Source organism: Neoarius graeffei, chromosome 4, assembly GCF_027579695.1.
Source record: "Neoarius graeffei isolate fNeoGra1 chromosome 4, fNeoGra1.pri, whole genome shotgun sequence".
NCBI lineage: Eukaryota > Metazoa > Chordata > Actinopteri > Siluriformes > Ariidae > Neoarius > Neoarius graeffei.
The window spans coordinates 10,774,726-10,793,758 of record NC_083572.1 but is presented as its reverse complement, the minus strand read 5'-3'; the positions used below and the strand labels follow the sequence as shown (position 1 = coordinate 10,793,758).

The 19,033-nt window shown below is 42.7% G+C and overlaps 1 protein-coding gene across 1 annotated transcript in view; it reads left to right on the top strand.

Moving 5' to 3' along the window:
- The window catches only part of cacna1ia (calcium voltage-gated channel subunit alpha1 Ia), a 431,086-nt gene extending 423,845 nt beyond the window's left edge, over positions 1 to 7,241 (top strand). The window contains exons 35-36 of the mRNA XM_060918817.1: positions 5,421 to 5,641; positions 6,331 to 7,241. Coding sequence (XP_060774800.1) covers positions 5,421 to 5,641; positions 6,331 to 6,960 — 851 coding nt within the window. The 3' untranslated portion in view covers positions 6,961 to 7,241. The remainder of the gene's footprint in view (positions 1 to 5,420; positions 5,642 to 6,330) is intronic.
- Positions 7,242 to 19,033: the final 11,792 nt, after the last annotated feature.

Genomic DNA, 19,033 nt, shown 5'->3' with positions numbered 1-19,033 from the left:
GTACCAACAGGTTTGCCGTCCAAACGAGATCACATGGGATTACCTTTCACAGGTGAGACTGGAAAAATACTTTTCATTGTATTTGGTCATTATAATGTAATTTTACGAACAGATTTTCCTGACTTTATGGCTAATATGAAGTCTCGCGCATAATAGTTTATGCACATGCGTCCTTACTACTTCTATTGTTCTGGTGTCTCCGAAGGGACCGTCTTACAGTGCCCCTAGAGGTGTGGCATGTGTATTGCATCGTTTTCAGCAAGCGTTGCGTTGCTATATGGACCTGATATTTTACTGATTATTGCCCATTTGGACACGATATTTTTTTAAATAACATCTCGTTGCCGTTGTCGTGTGGATGTAGCCTATATCAGCTCAATGGAAGGTCAGTTTTATAGCTTCTCTAAAGAGCTCAACTGTTTTCAGCTGTGCTAACATGATTGTACAAGGGTTTTCTAATCATCCATTAGCCTTCTGAGGCAATGAGCAAACACATTGTACCATTAGAACACTGGAGTGAGAGTTGCTGGAAATGGGCCTCTATACACCTATGGAGATATTGCACCAAAAACCAGACATTTGCAGCTAGAATAGTCATTTACCACATTAGCAATGTATAGAGTGGATTTCTGATTAGTTTAAAGTGATCTTCATTGAAAAAAACAGTGCTTTTCTTTCAAAAATAAGGACATTTCAAAGTGACCCCAAACTTTTGAACGGTATTTGCATCAAAATCTAATCCATTGTTCCTTGGTCCATGGCTCAACTTTCTTCCAAATTTCTTCTAAATTGGTTCATTAATTTTTGAGTTACATTGGGAACAAACAAACAAATGAAAATGAAAACCTCCAATAAAGTTGGCAGAGGCAATTAGAACAAATTTCGAGTCAGTGGGTGGGATATGCCTCATTTATAATTGTCAGGATGGCCATTTCTGTCACAAAGCTCTACAAAATGGGTAATTAATGAGAAAGCCATGAGATCGTCTATAATTCAGGATGATTTTAACTTGTAGCTCAGGATTTAGACTTACCGATGGCTGTCCATTAGTGTCGCTCAGCTTGGGAGCCATTAGCCTTTAGTTCTACTCACTATGTGTATGTGTGGTGACTCACTAACTACATTTGATGTTACAACAGTGACACACTCCATATAGTCAGTGTATGTGCCATTGGTTGTGTTTTGTGTCACTGACGGCAAATGACGTGTGTTATACTGTAACTAAGTGGGTTGTGTCACATACTCTGTGTGATAATACATTGACTGTGTGTGTGGGGGGGGGTTATCTCACATACCTTTATGACTGTGCTTACCATCCGTCTGTGCTATTCCATGTATTATCTGTTGTTATTATTATTATTATTATTATTATTATTATTATAGATAAAGGACACTTTTTCGATGGAATAAAAACATGTATTCTATTCTCTTCCTGCAGGTTTCATTCATTTGGTTTTATAGCATGCAATATTGTTAGCATATCGCTTATCCTATGTGTATTACATCACTCTATCCAATGGAGAATGAGAGTTGAATATGGTTTACGATATTGCATGGTTGTCAATACAACATGACGTCACACGTCAGAGACATAAAACTTCCATGCTAGAGAGTGACTGTGACAATTTGTAAACAAACATGGCCGCCAGCTTTGCTTTGCTAAATACGGAAGATTTTGAGAGAGTTTTGAAAGAGAAAGATGCATTGAACAACCCAAAGGAATATGTATGTATAATAATAATAATAATAATGCTGGCTAGCTTTTTTTTCATGGTCTATCAGATATATTCCTTTCAGCTCCTCATCTTTGACTCATTCAGTATCATGCTAGCTGAATGGAAGGGATCACAGACTTTCAAGTGTGTGCTTGAAAGTTTGTGAACCCTTTCGCATTTTCTATATTGCTGCATAAATATGACCTAAAACATCATCAGAGTTTCACACAAGTCCTAAAAGTAGATAAAGAGAACCCAGTTAAACAAATGAGACAAAACTATTATACTTGGTTATTTATTTATTGAGGAAAATGATAAAATATTACATATCTGTGAGTGGCAAAAGTATGTGAACCTTTGCTTTCAGTATGTGGTGTGACCCCCTTGTGCAGCAATAACTGCAACTAAATATTTCCGGTAGCTGTTGATCAGTCCTGCACACCGGCTTGGAGGAATTTTAGCCCATTCCTCCATACAGAACAGCTTCAACTCTGGGATGTTGGTGGGTTTCCTCACATGAACTGCTCGCTTCAGGTCCTTCCATAACATTTCGATTGGATTAAGGTCAGGACTTTGACTTGGCCATTCCAAAACATTAACTTATTAACTGTTCTTTGGTAGAACGACTTGTGTGTTTAGGGTTGTTGTTTTGTTGCATGACCCACCTTCTCTTGAAAAGAGGACAAGATGTCACTAAGAAATTAATTTGTCATGGACAGATGCCCTGACATTTTCCTTTAGAATTCGCTGGTATAATTCAGAATTCATTGTTCCATCAATGATGGCAAGCCATCCTGGCCCAGATGCAGCAAAACAGGCCCAAACCATGATACTACCACCACCATGTTTCACAGATGGGAGGTTCTTATGCTGGAATGCAGTGTTTTCCTTTCTCCAAACATAACACTTCTCATTTATACCAAAAAGTTCTATTTTGGTCTCATCCGTCCACAAAATATTTTTCCAATAGCCTTCTGGCTTGTCCACAGGATCTTTAGCAAACTGCAGATGAGCAGCAACGTTCTTTTTGGAGAGCAGTGGCTTTCTCCTTGCAACCCTGCCATGCACACCATTGTTGTTCAGTGTTCTCCTGATGGTGGACTCATGAACATTAACCAATGTGAGAGAGGCCTTCAGTTGCTTAGAAGTTACCCTGGGGTCCTTTGTGACCTCGCCGACTATTACACACCTTACTCTTGGAGTGATCTTCGTTGGTCGACCACTCCTGGGGAGGGTAACAACGGTCTTGAATTTCCTCCATTTGTACACAATCTGTCTGACTGTGGATTGGTGGAGTCCAAACTCTTTAGAGATGGTTTGTAACCTTTTGCAGCCTGATGAGCATCAACAACGCTTTTTCTGAGGTCCTCAGAAATCTCCTTTGTCCGTGCCATGATACACTTCCACAAGCATGTGTTGTGAAGATCAGACTTTGATAGATCCCTGTTCTTTAAATAAAACAGGGTGCCCACTCACACCTGATTGAAAACACCTGACTCTAATTTCACCTTCAAATTAACTGCTAACCCTAGAGGTTCACATACTTTTGCTACTCACAGGTATGTAATATTGGATCATTTTCCTCAATAAATAAATGACCAAGTATAATATTGTTGTCTCATTTGTTTAACTGGGTTCTCTTTATCTACTTTTAGGACTTGTTTGAAAATCTGATGATGTTTTAGGTCGTATTTATGCAGAAATATCGAAAATTCTAAAGGGTTCACAAACTTTCAAGCACCACTGTATCTGATATACTACTTAACGCCAGCCATTATTATTGAATTATTTTTTTAACAGACAGAAAGCACTGCCCACATGCCATCGTGAGAAGCATTTCGACAAATCTAAAATGTAACCTGCTGCTTAGACAATATTTAAAACCCCACGTCTCATTCTGTTCATTACACAATCACCGCAATCCATCACAGTTGAACCAATACCTTAAAATCTTGACATCATTAAACATTAAGGTGATTGAGCTGTTTACTGCACAACAGCAGACATTTACGATTGTGATTAATTTCTTAGTGACATCTTGTCCTCTTTTCACTTGTTCTCTCACAGCCATTTTTTCCCCCCGTTTCATCTCAGTCTGCTCGTTAGGGTGTGGTTTTTATCTTTTTTTTTTTTTTCCTGAATACAACTCCAGATCTTGTATTCAAACTCACTTCTCTGTTTTGTACACGTCCACGTTTTGTGTTGCTTTGATGGACAGGTCAAGCTCATGAGGACAGGAAGTAGATGAGCACCAGAAAAGTTAAATCTATGGAGAACCCAAAAAACAGAGCTGCTTTTGCAATTAATACAACCTGAGATGTATTTCTGTGCAGAAAATAAACAAATTCACACATTCACACACACATCACATTATCTCTAGCCGCTTTATCCTTCTACAGGGTCGCAGGCAAGCTGGAGCCTATCCCAGCTGACTACGGGCGAAAGGCGGGGTACACCCTGGACAAGTCGCCAGGTCATCACAGGGCTGACACATAGACACAGACAACCATTCACACTCACATTCACACCTACGGTCAATTTAGAGTCACCAGTTAACCTAACCTGCATGTCTTTGGACTGTGGGGGAAACCGGAGCACCCGGAGGAAACCCACGCGGACACGGGGAGAACATGCAAACTCCGCACAGAAAGGCCCTCGCCGGCCCCGGGGCTCGAACCCAGGACCTTCTTGCTGTGAGGCGACAGCGCTAACCACTACACCACCGTGCCGCCCAAATAAACAAATTAATATTTATTATTATACCTCTGCTCCGAAGAAGCAGGGGCGGGATTCTGTTTTTTTTTTTTAACCTCCGTCTGTCCATACCATAACACCCTTTTTCTCAGCAACCATAAATCATAGCCACTTGGTACTTGGTACCAAACTTCAGCTTGGGGTTCTGTACCGTATGTACCGTTTTCAGGTCTGTCCCACATCGACTTCCTGTTTACCGAATGAATGCATTTATGAAACATATAGCGTGGATTTACAAATTTTTCATCACACTTTTCTCAGCAACCACAAATCACAACTGCTTGATATTCGGTACTGAGCTTCAGCTTAGGGTTCTATACCATGTTTACCGTTTTCAGGTCTGTCCCACATCGACTTCCTGTTTACTGACTGAATGTATTTACGAAACATATAGCGTGGATTTTGACGCGATTTCAAGAAGTAAAATGCTATTTCAAAATGACAGTTTACCAGGATGCTATTTGAAATCCCTGGGGAGAGACACTGCTCTTTACTTACTTGTTTCAGGGTTCATTATTTGTTGAAGTCAACATTCATAATAAGTGTCCTATTCCTTCGATCGCTTGCATTCTGATAGAAATGAGAGCTGGAGGATACGTAAGTGAGCAGTAGCTCACAGTTGATCTTGTTAGTCAAAAAAGGAATTGAAAGTCAATTCAACTCATTTATTGAGGTCGTTTAAATTTCAGTGAGTGTGCCATGTGAGCTTGAGTTTAGCTGATTTATATGTGCTGTTGATCATCTGTGTTAAATCTGTGCATACAATGGTAGAAGGTATACTAATATGACAGTAAATCAATTTTAAAATGTACCAAAAGTAATGTAATGTAAACCAGTCGTTGTGTTGCATGGAAATTGTTGATATTGAGCTGTACACTGATCAAGCTGGAAATTTTTCATGCCCTTTTCATGCTCTTCCATGTGCTGCCTTGTTGAACGCCCCTGCAGCAGATGGTGAGCGAGGCGGCAGTCGCAGCAGAAGGGACAGGAGGACGCCCTCTCCTCTCTTTCATCTCCCTGCAGAGTTCTTCCACCCAGCCACAGCTGTGCCCCAAGGAAGCCTAGCTTCGAGTATGGTACGGGCAGGACGAGCCGGATCCAGGCTCACTTCACCAGCCTCATGGGCATCGCTTCGGTCACCTGGAGCCAACAGCAGGGTCATGGGCTCACAGGTGCAAGCTCTTTCAGATTAAGATGTCTACATTTGACTCTTTGGGATCATAATTGTCTTAGACTATATGGCCAAAAGTATGCTGACACCTGAAAATCACACCGATATGAACATCCCATTCCAGACTTAGTTTCCCATTCGCTGTTATAATAACCTCCACTCTTCTGAGAAGGCTTTCTACTAGATTTTGGAGTGTGGCCATTCAGCCACAAGGGCATTAGTGAGGTCAGACATTGATGCTTGGCAAAAAGACCTGGGTCATACTGTAGTCAGCATTACAATTCATCAAGGCAAGGTCATGGCTCTGTGGAGGCTCTTCATGTTCTTCCCCATAGGGCAACCTTGGCAAGCCTTGTCTTCATGGAGCTTGCTTTGTAGAAAGGGACATCGTTGTGCTGGAACAGGTTTGGGTCACTTGGTTCCAGTGAAGGAAGATCATAATGCTCCAGCATACAAAGACATCCTATACAAGTGTGTGCTTCCAACTGTGTCACAACAGTTTGGGGAAGAACCACATATGGGTGTGATGGTCAGGTGTCCACAAACATTTGGGTATACAGTGTATTTAGCCAATTAACTACATGTATGTATGTATGTTATTCATTGATTGGTAGTCTGGAGCTATGGGAAAAACATGCAATAAATCAATCAAAATAAATTATTTTATTGTAGATGTTTTTATTATTTCAGCCACCATCCCACAGTGAGTCATCATTAGCTGTGGGAAGCTCCGAAGTCAGCCTGCAGACCATGCTGGAGGAAGGTATCAACTTCAGCGTACCTCCTCATCGAGACCTGTTTTTACCTCAGCCTCCGCTTTGCCCTGTACCCGATGAAACCCTCCCTTCTTCAGTTCTCAGCCGGAGGCTGCACCTTGACCAAACCAGCTTCACCCTCCAGGCCACCAGGGGGCGTCAGAGGAGTCAGAGCAGCTGTGATAGCAGCCCCAGCTGCAACAGGCTGAACTCCATAGAACCTTCGGACGACGACACAGGGATCGGGGGAGGATCGAGTCAAGCGTTCAACAGCGAACATTTATCAGAGACTATCAGCAGCCTTTCCTTAAGCTCGTTGCTTACACCTGGCTCACTGGCACCACCACTGGCCAAAAAGTGCAACAGCACCGGGAGCTTAGAACAAGGAAATGTGTTGGCGCGAAATAAAAACGGAAGGCACCTTCATAGCACAGACCAACATCAGGACCTTTCGAACCCATGGACAGAAGAGACAGACGGACGGGATGGGGAGAAAGGGATTGCAGGTTTCGGGGTCAAAAGCTCCAGTCAAACAATGGACACCAGCTCTCGGAAGAACAGATGAAACGTGTTAATCGTGTTTTTTTTCTCTTCTCAATTGCCTATCTTTTGAGAGCGGGACTTCTCTTAGTCTTTCATTCGTGACACGTCGGTGTTTTGTGTAGCCCTGACGGACAGGTCAAGCTCACGCGAACAGGAGGACAGGAAGTAGCCGAGTTCCAGAAGAAAAGTTAAATCTACCGAGAACCAAAAAGTGCTGGCTGTTTAGTTGGGCATTAATTTAAAAAAAATATGGGGTAAAATCCAGCTAATATAATGAACAAACGAACATGTGCAAAAATCTGTAGAGGAATGAAATTTGGATGCAAAAGAGTCGTTTTCATGGCTGTTTTTTTTCCCCCATGAAATTCGACCTGCATCAATCCTCTGTCGACATGCAAAAGGTGAGATTTCAGGAAAGAAACCTCGTGGTGTCTATTCTAATGTCGGACTTTTGATGTAAAATGACTGGATTTTATATCATTCACAAACAAAGTAGCAATGATCAAACTTTTAGAAGCTTCCCTTAGTAAATTTGATGAAGATTAGTGAAGAATTATTTTCTAGATGTGACCCTCAGTACTAGATTTTTTTGTCAATGTGTATGTAAGTTTCTGTGTAAGGACTTATTCTTAACTTTAAAAAAGGAGGGCTAATTTAAAATTCAGTAGCTAGATTTTATCAAGAAAATATCTGGAACATTAAAAAGGGAAAATAAATATATTGGATGTCTGATTTTCTGCTGGACATGATGGGATATTCTGAACTTGCAGCTCGGGGTGAATAAATGGACAGAAAAGAAATATTCAGAAAGCAAATGAAGTGAAGATGTCTCAATGATTGTCCACTTCTCCACTTTGAATGCGATGGGGTGAGATTCACGCATGAGAGCGTGTGAGAAACAATGGTATTGTACTATAAAGATGTCAAAAAAGAAGAATTTTATTTATTTTTACAAGTAGTAGAAATCAATTCTTCCTCATCCACGTTGTATGTTGCATTTCTCATAACGATTTGCAATTTAAATGTCATGCAAAGTATCTTGATTCTGAAAGAAAGTAGGGTTCGAGTTCAGAAAGCAAAAGAAAAAAAAATATTCAGGAATCCAAAATAAATGTCTTTCAGGAAAATTAGGATTTATTATTAGAATTTTTTTTTCCCCAGAGTGCATGTGGTTTTGCTTTTTCTTACAAGACGTAGTCTACCTGCTCTGAGCTTATTATTTTGCACGATGTAATTATATTATTTCATTTTGATTCATTTATGTATTTTTTTTTTTCCCCATCATGATCAAATTCAATCCAGAGGTCATTTACATCTTTACGGAATACTTGACTTGAAATCTAGCTGTCAAATAAATAGAATTTACTCAGTATTTTGATTCCGACTTTGTGCTTGATGTTGTCCTGAGCGTTCGTTGGGTTTACAGGATCTCATGCGTGTAAAAAGGCTTACGTACAGCCAGGTGTGTGATCTTTTCTGACACTGGTTCAGCAGTTTGCTTGGCCAGTTGTCCGGTATAGATAGGATAGAGTGCTTCTTTAAGGATTTTCCGAGAACATCCGACCTTCCGTTGCAGTTTCAGCAGTTACTTTCTCAGATGTTCTCTCAAATGAAGCACCGAACTTTAATGATTAAGCCGAGCAGCCAGAGGAGATGATTTAGTAGAGAAGAGCAGAGTCTGTCCAAGACTTAATGCCTGTGATAAATGCTTGCGAATTACAGTTCTGCGAGCTGACTAATTAAGTTTTTTCTTTCTCATATTAGTCTTTAAACTATTTGAACGTCATTTTGAAGTGCTGAAATGCAGTTTGGGGATTTAGAATTGTAAGAGTTTTTCAGCACTTTAGTTGCTTTCATTCTGGTTTTGCACAGTAAAACTGAGTATCATGAACTTTCTTCAAAGTAGGACAGGAGCCGATGGGGAAAAACTAATCAAAAGCTTCTCCTTTGTAGATGGAGGTCTACCTTATTACCACTGATGGCTGCTCATGATGTGAAGAAAACTATTAGAATTGAGCAACACGTTATACCCAAAGGTCCCATCGAATTGCATAATAAGAATGGCGTGAAGCAAACTATTGCATACACACAAAATTAAAGGTATATTCGCAGATTCATATCATGTTTTTTCATTTTTTTAAATTGCTTGATGTCTGGATTCATGCAGGATTTCCAACTAAATCCACCAAGTTGTTTAATTTGTACTTTGATTGAACAATGTTTGCTCAGGAAATCACCTTTTATCAAAATTTAAAAAAAAATGGATATAAGATGGGGTAAATAGGTGTTTCGCACTGTGTAACCACCTGACATGACTCTCACTGACAGGCTGCATGAATCTACAGTCTGGGCTAGAAAGAAATCAGCCCCAGCCTCACTTGTAACAGCATTGTGGATTTCTCTTACAATCATTACTGCTTGGTTCTGTAAAATAGGAAATGCAACAAGTGCTAATAGAAGCCAAGTGGGGCAGGAATCACACTGCCCCATGCTCCGGTGCTCCAGGGAGGAGCAAAAGACAGTACGGTTAATGTCAGGGCTGCCAGGGTCACAACTTTTGCAGTAAATTTGGCTAGTTTAAAAATGCTCACTGGTTGACAAGATCGTATTTTATAGGGAGTAATCAGAATGAAATAGAATGCATATCTGCAAACCAAAGGCAAACTTTAATAATGCACAGAACCATTTATAAATCATAGCAACTTTTTGTTCAAAGGGAAAGTGGGGATTATGGAGTGGATAATATCTCATCTCATCTCATTATCTCTAGCCGCTTTATCCTGTTCTACAGGGTCGCAGGCAAGCTGGAGCCTATCCCAGCTGACTGCGGGCGAAAGGCGGGGTACACCCTGGACAAGTCGCCAGGTCATCACAGGGCTGACACATAGACACAGACAACCATTCACACTCGCATTCACACCTACGGTCAATTTAGAGTCACCAGTTAACCTAACCTGCATGTCTTTGGACTGTGGGGGAAACCGGAGCACCCGGAGGAAACCCACGCGGACACGGGGAGAACATGCAAACTCCACACAGAAAGGCCCTCGCCAGCCACGGGGCTCGAACCCGGACCTTCTTGCTGTGAGGCGACAGCGCTAACCACTACACCACCGTGCCGCCCTGGATATAATATCTGTACAGGAGAAATGTGTATGCACAACAGTGACCTTGTTTCTCACACATTACATGGCATTTATCAGACGCTGTTATCCAGAGCGACGTACAACAAGTGCAAAAGTCAGGTACACGCATGGGCGCCGCCAGGGGGGGAAAGGTTAGAACAATTCTAGGGGCCCAGCACTGCCATGGGGCCCTTTAAGGGGCTGATAATATGCTTTTAATGATTTTAATAAGACTTTTGAAATAACAACAATGCAATATTCCATCTGGTAAAATGAGCTAATTGAACAAGGTTGTCTATTTCTTGAGTTCTTCAACATGTAGTCATTTAACCCTCCCCCTTTTGCGAAATGGTACGGTCCAGTTCTGGTAGAAGCGCGATGCGTTAAATCTGTGTGCTGATCAGTGCAACACTACTTGCTGCTGTGTCGCGGTGCAGCAGCCAGCCAGCCAGCAGTGGAGTGCGTACAGTCTATGATCGCTAAATATGAAGAGTGGCTGTCAAAAACGTAAAGAAAGGCAGCTGAAAGCTGAGAGGGACCGGAGAGGCAGGCAACTGGTCACTCAGTTTTTCCCAAAGAAAGGTAGCTATTGCTCACGTGTGTTCAAAATATTAGCGAATGGTAAATGAACAGTATGAACGTGGTTGGATTAGCCTATCAAGAGAACACTTTTACAGTTTGTACAGTGACATTTTTTCCATTTTAATAACTGAACTGACTTGTGTGATAAACAAGATGAAATATTACGTTATGCTGGTGCTAATAACTAGTGCTAATAACCAGTTTCATAACTAATGGGGTGCCCTAAATATGCACAGATTCAGCCTCAGGGGGACCTCCACCCTACCAAACCACTGAACCCCCCTTTGGAGAAGGAGGTAAGCAGCAATACAACCCATAAATGCTTTAGGATTGAAGTTTTTAATGAGCAAAGTTGGGGGGCCCAAAATTCTAATCTTTCGTGGGGCCCACAATTTCTGGCGGCGCCCCTGGGTACACGAAGTGCTGAACTTCGAGACAAGAACGTTCCAGTGGTACCAATACTCAGCAAACAGCCAAGGAAACAAACCAACCATACAAAATTCAACGAAGAAGAGAAAAATAAAACTCAAACGGCTCACCCCAGGCTAAACAGTACACAGCCTGGGTTGGTCTAGACCAATATGCAATTACACAGTGGGCAGGGAAGCAGAGGAGACTGAAGAGGTGAGTCTTCAGTTTGCACTTGAAGGTGGTCATGGAGTCGGCAGTTCTGACCTCAATGGGAAGATCATTACACCAGCAGGGAGCCAGGACAGACGGCAGTCTTGAGTGGGCTGGGGAGGAACAGAGAGGAGGAAGGGCCAGGCGACCAGTAGTAGTGGAGCATAGGGATCTGGCTGGCATGTAGGGGCAGATCAGGCTCTGGAGGTATGTTGGCCCTAACCCCTTGACAGCCTGGTAAGCTAGCACCAATGTCTTAAATTTGATACGAGCTGCGATAGGTAGCCAGTGCAGGTCGGCAAGCAGAGGTGTGACATGGGAAGAACGAGGGAGGTTATAGAACAGGTGAGCTGTAGTGCTCTGGATGAGCTGCAGGGGTCTGATGGCAGAAGCTGGAAGGCCAGTAAGGAGAGAGTTGCAGTAGTCCAAGCAGGAGAGGATCAGTGCTTGGACCAGGAGCTGAGTAGAGTTAGGTGGTGAGGAAAGGGTGTGGATCCTTCGGACGTCGTAGAGGAGGAATCTACATGTCCGGGTCACTGAAGCGATGTTCGCTGAGGAGGAGAGTTTGTCGTCAAGCACGACCCCTAGATTCTTCGCACAGGGTGAAGGTAACCGAGATGTCCCCCAGGGAGATGACGATGTCCAGGGGTGGGTCCAGGGGGTCACAAAAGTTGAGAAAAAGAAGATAGGTGTATCGCTTTTTCAGTGACTGATTTTTGGGGGGCTAGTTTCAGGTCTTTTGTGTGTGGTTTTTTTTTGGGATGCAGTTGTTCTGACCCTCAATAGCCTCAATAAGTCAATAACAAGCTTCCTATAATTCAGACCTCATGTGTTCTGTCAGTTCAGGGATAGAAAGTTCTAATAAGTATACACAATATTATTATGCACACTTAAATCTGTGCCAAGGAGGTCCATTTAATTTATTGTATAATTAAAGGAGTTCCTGGCTACAACAGATTTGAGAAGCTCTGTTCTAAAAGATTTCAAATAACTACTTAATTTGGCATCCTTTCAACATCTGTGGTTTAATTTCTCTGGAGCTGCATGTCAGTTGCTTTCAAGCTTATTTATTCTCACTGAGAAGAAATAACTAATGCATGAGGTGTTCCCAGTTTGGGACAAATGGCATGAATGAAGCAGGGAACTTCAAGATAAGAAACTGAAGTGTTGAAAAAGAAAGTTTAAAAAGGACCAATTAATGGACATTTTGCTCCCAAAAATCTTTGTTGTGTTGATGGTGAATGAATGCAAATTGAGCAATTTGTGATTTAGCCCTATGTATATTATAGATGGGTTTAGTTACTCAGGGAGAGTTTCTAGCAGGTTTATGCTCATCACATAGTTATGTGAAAAAAGTTATAGGACCCATAGCAACTAAGTCTGAAGATGATCTTCCATGATTGGATATCATCTCATCTCATCTCATGATCTCCAGCTGCTTTATCCTGTTCTACAGGGTCACAAGCAAGCTGGAGTCTATCCCAGCTGACTACGGGCGAAAGGCGGCGTACACCCTGGACAAGTTGCCAGGTCATCACAGGGCTGACACAGACAAAGACAACCATTCACACGTATGGTCAATTTAGAGTCACCAGTTAACCTAACCTGCATGGCTTTGGACTGTGGGGGAAACCAGAGCACCCGGAGGAAACCCACGGGGACACAGGAAGAACATGCAAACTCCGCACAGAAAGGCCCTCGTCAGCCACGGGGCTAGAACCCAGACCTTCTTGCTGTGAGGCGACAGCGCTAACCACTACACCACCATGTCGCCTGGATTGATATCAGATTGGAATTATTTTAACATTCTCACTAGACAAAAATGACAGACAGGATAAGCTTACCAGATCAACCTTGGGTTTGTCAAAAGTTATTAAGTGGCTTCATGGGAATTTTTGTGAGGTAGCAAAAATTCTGGCCATATTCCATATTTTATTCAGAATAGAACATAGATGACATATCAAATGTTTAAACTGAGAAAATGTATCATTTAAAGAGAAAAATTAGGTGATTTTAAATTTCATGACAACAACACATCTCAAAAAAGTTGGGACAAGGTCATGTTTACCACTGTGAGACATTCCCTTTTCTCTTTACAACAGTCTGTAAACATCTGGGGACTGAGGAGACAAGTTGCTCAAGTTCAGGGATAGGAATGTTAACCCATTCTCATCTAATGTAGGATTCTAGTTGCTCAACTGTCTTAGGTCTTTTTTGTCGTATCTTCCGTTTTATGATGCGCCAAATGTTTTCTATGGGTGAAAGATCTGGACTGCAGGCTGGCCAGTTCAGTACCCGGACCCTTCTTCTACGCAGCCATGATGCTGTAATTGATGCAGTATGTGGTTTGGCATTGTCATGTTGGAAAATGCAAGGTCTTCCCTGAAAGAGACGTCGTCTGGATGGGAGCATATGTTGCTCTAGAACCTGGATATACCTTTCAGCATTGATGGTGTCTTTCCAGATGTGTAAGCTTCCCATGCCACACGCACTAATGCAACCCCAGAGATGCAGGCTTCTGAACTGAGCGCTGATAACAACTTGGGTCATCCTTCTCCTCTTTAGTCCGAATGACACAGCGTCCCTGATTTCCATAAAGAACTTCAAATTTTGATTCGTCTGACCACAGAACAGTTTTCCACTTTGCCACAGTCCATTTTAAATGAGCCTTGGCCCAGAGAAGACGTCTGCGCTTCTGGATCATGTTTAGATACGGCTTCTTCTTTGAACTATAGAGTTTTAGCTGGCAACGGCGGATGGCACGGTGAATTGTGTTCACAGATAATGTTCTCTGGAAATTATTCCTGAGCCCATTTTGTGATTTCCAATACAGAAGCATGCCTGTATGTGATGCAGTGCCATCTAAGGGCCCAAAGATCACGGGCACCCAGTATGGTTTTCCGGCCTTGACCCTTACGCGCAGAGATTCTTCCAGATTCTCTGAATCTTATGCACTGTAGATGATATGTTCAAACTCTTTGCAATTTTACACTGTCGAACTCCTTTCTGATATTGCTCCACTATTTGTCGGCGCAGAATTAGGGGGATTGGTGATCCTCTTCCCATCTTTACTTCTGAGAGCCGCTGCCACTCAAAGATGCTCTTTTTATACCCAGTCGTGTTAATGACCTATTGCCAATTGACCTAATGAGTTGCAATTTGGTCCTCCAGCTGTTCCTTTTTTGTACCTTTAACTTTTCCAGCCTCTTATTGCCCCGTCCCGACTTTTTTGAGATGTGTTGCTGTCATGAAATTTCAAATGAGCCAATATTTGGCATGAAATTTCAAAATGTCTCACTTTCGACATTTGATATGTTGTCTATGTTCTATTGTGAATACAATATCAGTTTTTGAGATTTGTAAATTATTGCATTCTGCTTTTATTTACAATTTGTACTTTGTCCCAACTTTTTTGGAATCGGGGTTGTATTTCAAAAGAAAATGGCACTGCATCAAGATCCATCATTCATCAGTCACGTGACTTTTCTTAGCGGTTTTACTGGAAGTGAAATAGCTGGTGGTCTAAATGGCTGCCATAGTGCAAACAACTAGTGATAACTTATCAGAGAATGCTCGTAATCTAGAGGCCACTGCTCACTTTAGATATATTCAGAAGATTGCTATATGCAATGGAATCGACCACTACAGTCTGGGAAAGAAGGATTTGTCATACAATCTCGAAAACTACCCTTCAGTCGAGTTCCCCGACATCTCGAACTATCTGGTGTTGCAGACGTCCTTGTACACCACAAAACAGATGAAAGCGTGGAAGAGTATGGAGGCTTACAAATTTTTTGTATGTGTCTGGGTAAAGGACCTCGGTGTCAAGTCACTGCCGAATGAATCCTGTATTGTTTTTGCCCGTGTAAGTATTTTTTTAAGCTTTTCGTTCACGTCTTTACAACGAAGCACTGCAAGTGTCAGTAAACAACAGTTGGCTTGATTCTCACTTGTGTTGGCTCTTAGCTCTCAGGTAAATCATTCACAAAGATCATCAGAAACCCCTTTAAAGACCTGGATCTTAGTTAAACAAGACGGAGAAGTGATCACGGTGCACTGTAACTGTATGGCTGGGGAAGAATTTTGTCGCCACCTTCATGCATATAGACTTTGTGAGGAATAAACAAAGAAACAGTTGGGGACTTCAGCGCTTCATGACTAAAAAATGTACCATAAAATAATGACACGTAGCAAGAAAAGTACTTGGAAAACACTAAGGACAGAGCTGAGAGGGAAATACAAACCTTTCACCAAGTGATCACTCAAAACTCGAGCATGCTTCGACTCGGCTCCCTTCGATTTCAGTGAGAAGTTCGAAAGCCACCTTTCCCGATGTCTTTTTGTGAAATCCTGTGTTCATTCACCCTTTTTTATTAGTTCATGGGGAACTCTGAAGAAACTTGTATCAGTCTCATAGTTTGATCGATTCGAACAACCTAAAACAATGCAAGCGAGCGATGCGCCTTCTCTGTACAAACGCTTTGTCAACTGAGCTTTGGTAGACCACCAGCTCAAGTTTTGAATAACTAATGAGGCGGATGTGATGTCACATGAAACCCAGCAATAGCTGCTATAACCACATGAGTTTGGGATTACTTTGACAAACCTTTGTCAAGCACTACAAAATGGAGTTACATCCACAAATGGCAGTTAAACCTTTTACTGTGCAAAAAGCCTTATGTTAACTGTGTCCAGAAGTGCTGTTGACTTCTCTGGGTTCAGAGGCATCTTTGATGGACCATCACACAGTGGAAACATGTATTGTATTCAGACAAATTAGTATTCCAGGTCTTTTTTTTGTAAGAAATGAACAGCGTGTGCTCCAAACCAAAGACTAAAAGGACCATCTAGACTGTTACCAGGAAGGAGTCCAAAAAACCAGGGTCTGTCATGGTATGAGGTTGTGTCAGTGCCTTTAGAAAAGGTAACTTACACTTCTGTGATGGCAGCATTAATTCAGAAAAGTATATTGAGAATTTGGAGCAACATGTGCTGCCTTCAAGATTTCAACAAGACAATGCAAAACCATATTCTGCACACATTACAAAAGGCATGGTTGTGGAAGTAGAGGGTGCCTGTCCCCTCTGTCCCCAATAGGGAGTCTCATCTCATCTCATTATCTCTAGCCGCTTTATCCTTCTACAGGGTCGCAGGCAAGCTGGAGCCTATCCCAGCTGACTACGGGCGAAAGACGGGGTACACCCTGGACAAGTCGCCAGGTCATCACAGGGCTGACACATAGACACAGACAACCATTCACACTCACATTCACACCTACGGTCAATTTAGAGTCACCAGTTAACCTAACCTGCATGTCTTTGGACTGTGGGGGAAACCGGAGCACCCGGAGGAAACCCACGCGGACACGGGGAGAACATGCAAACTCCGCACAGAAAGGCCCTCGCCGGCCCCGGGGCTCGAACCCAGGACCTTCTTGCTGTGAGGCGACAGCGCTAACCACTACACCACCGTGCCGCGCCCCAATAGGGAGTGTGTGGTGAAATTTGAATTTCACTCAGATCCTTCCACTTGCCCATTTTTCCTGCTTCCAACACATCAAATTCAAGAACTTACTGCTCACTTGCTGTCGAACATATCCCACCCAATGCCATTGGAATCAAATGCTATTCACTTCAGCTATACAACATTTGAATCCCCGTTTCAGATTATTCAATCCGATCTGGCAACCCTGATTTTTCCAAAATCATCATCTCTGCATGTGCGCTCATTCAAGAGCAATATTTAAGTCCCTCCATACGTCTCAAATATAGAAGGAATTAAAATAAGATGATGGTGATTTTGCATTAAGACACAAATCCTAAGGAGATGAAAGGTTTTTTTTTCAAGGGGAAATCATTTTATTTGATCAGATTTGAGATGCATCACCTTGCATTCTTTCTCAAACAACATTTTTGGAGTCAGAATGAGATAAAATCACCAAGTAGCAACCAGTTGAAAATAATGTGGCCCAATGATGGAAAAAGCAAGGTTTTCATTAAAGTTAGTTATTTCTTGCACATTATTTGTTACTTTCAAAATGGTTTTGACTGTGCTCCGTGCCATGTTAGATAAGAGCTGGAAAATGTTCAACGGTAAAACGGGGTTCTTTGGTTTCAAAAAGTATGTGAGATGTTCTGCATAGCTGCTATTTTTGATCTATACATCTTGGCAAGTTTTTGAAAGAGGACCCAATACAGGGAGTACTTCCATTTGAATGGAACATGTCCCCTGCTGGGAACGAAAAGGTAAAGCATCATGCTCATGATTTGCAGCATGGGTTGTATTCAGAGTCTCCAATTTACAAACAAAAATTACAGCATGGGCAGCACGGTGGTGTAGTGGTTAGCACTGTCGCCTCACAGCAAGAAGGTCCTGGGTTCAAGCGTAGCGGCCAACGGGGGCCTTTCTGTGTGGAGTTTGCATGTTCTCCGTGTATCTGCGTGGGTTTCCTCCGGGTGCTCCGGTTTCCCCCCACAGTCCAAAAACATGCAGGTTAGGCTAATTGGTGGCTGTAAATTGACCGTAGGTGTGAGCGTGAATGGTTGTTTGGTTGCTATGTGTCAGCCCTGTGATGATTTGACGACTTGTCCAGGGTGTACCCCACCTCTTGCCCATAGTCAACTGGGATAAGCTCCAGTTTGCCTGCGACCCTGCACTGGATAAGCGGTTATGGATAATGGATGGATGGAAATTACTGCATCACTTTTGCAGGCAGGGGCGGCACGGTGGTGTAGTGGTTAGCGCTGTCGCCTCACAGCAAGAAGGTCCAGGTTCGAGCATCGTGTCCGGCGAGGGCCTTTCTGTGCGGAGTTTGCATGTTCTCCCCGTGTCCGCGTGGGTTTCCTCTGGGTGCTCCGGTTTCCCCCACAGTCCAAAGACATGCAGGTTAGGTTAACTGGTGACTCTAAATTGACCATAGGTGTGAATGTGAGTGTGAATGGTTGTCTGTGTCTATGTGTCAGCCCTGTGATGACCTGGCGACTTGTCCAGGGTGTACCCCGCCTTTCGCCCGTAGTCAGCTGGGATAGGCTCCAGCTTGCCTGTGACCCTGTAGAACAGGATAAAGTGGCTAGAGATAATGAGATGAGACTTTTGCAGGCAAAGTTACACTTATTCAGAGTTGAGTTACACACGCATTTATGGTAATTTTATAGGCAGCCCATTAAGACTATTTCACGAGTGTGTAATTTATCTAAGGCGGTTGTCAAAGTCCCTCCCATGCCAGGACCTGGTCCTCCCAGGCAGTGTCTATCCCAGTACTTACCAGGCCCTTAAGGCACATCGGGTGGCGTTGATCTCAGTTTCTATAGCCCTCACCCTCTCGCCTATCATATAACTAGGGTTACAGTGGGGGGCCCACCAGAGGTTACTCCGCTCACCTCGAGAATTTGACTCCTTACTCACATCTGTATTGTGGTGTGCCTCACCAGATGGCAGTAGGTACCATTTTTATGATGGTCTTTGGTATGACCCGACCGCGAGTAGAACTTGCGATATCCTGGTCAACAGGCGGACACGCTAACCACTAGGCCAGCTCAAAATCAGTAGCGTCAATCCCAACACATTTAATTACAAGCACTTGCCTTTATGCCTGAAAAGTCAGGGATATAAAATACAGACTGAAGAAGCTTGAGCTGATGTCAAAAAAAGGGCTTCAGCAGAAGGTCGTAATTGCATCCAACTGAAGAGACACTCTCCACCTTGTGTCTGTAGTGAACTCTGAATATGGCCACATGTGTCTCTTTCTTGCTCTCCTGCCAAATCCAG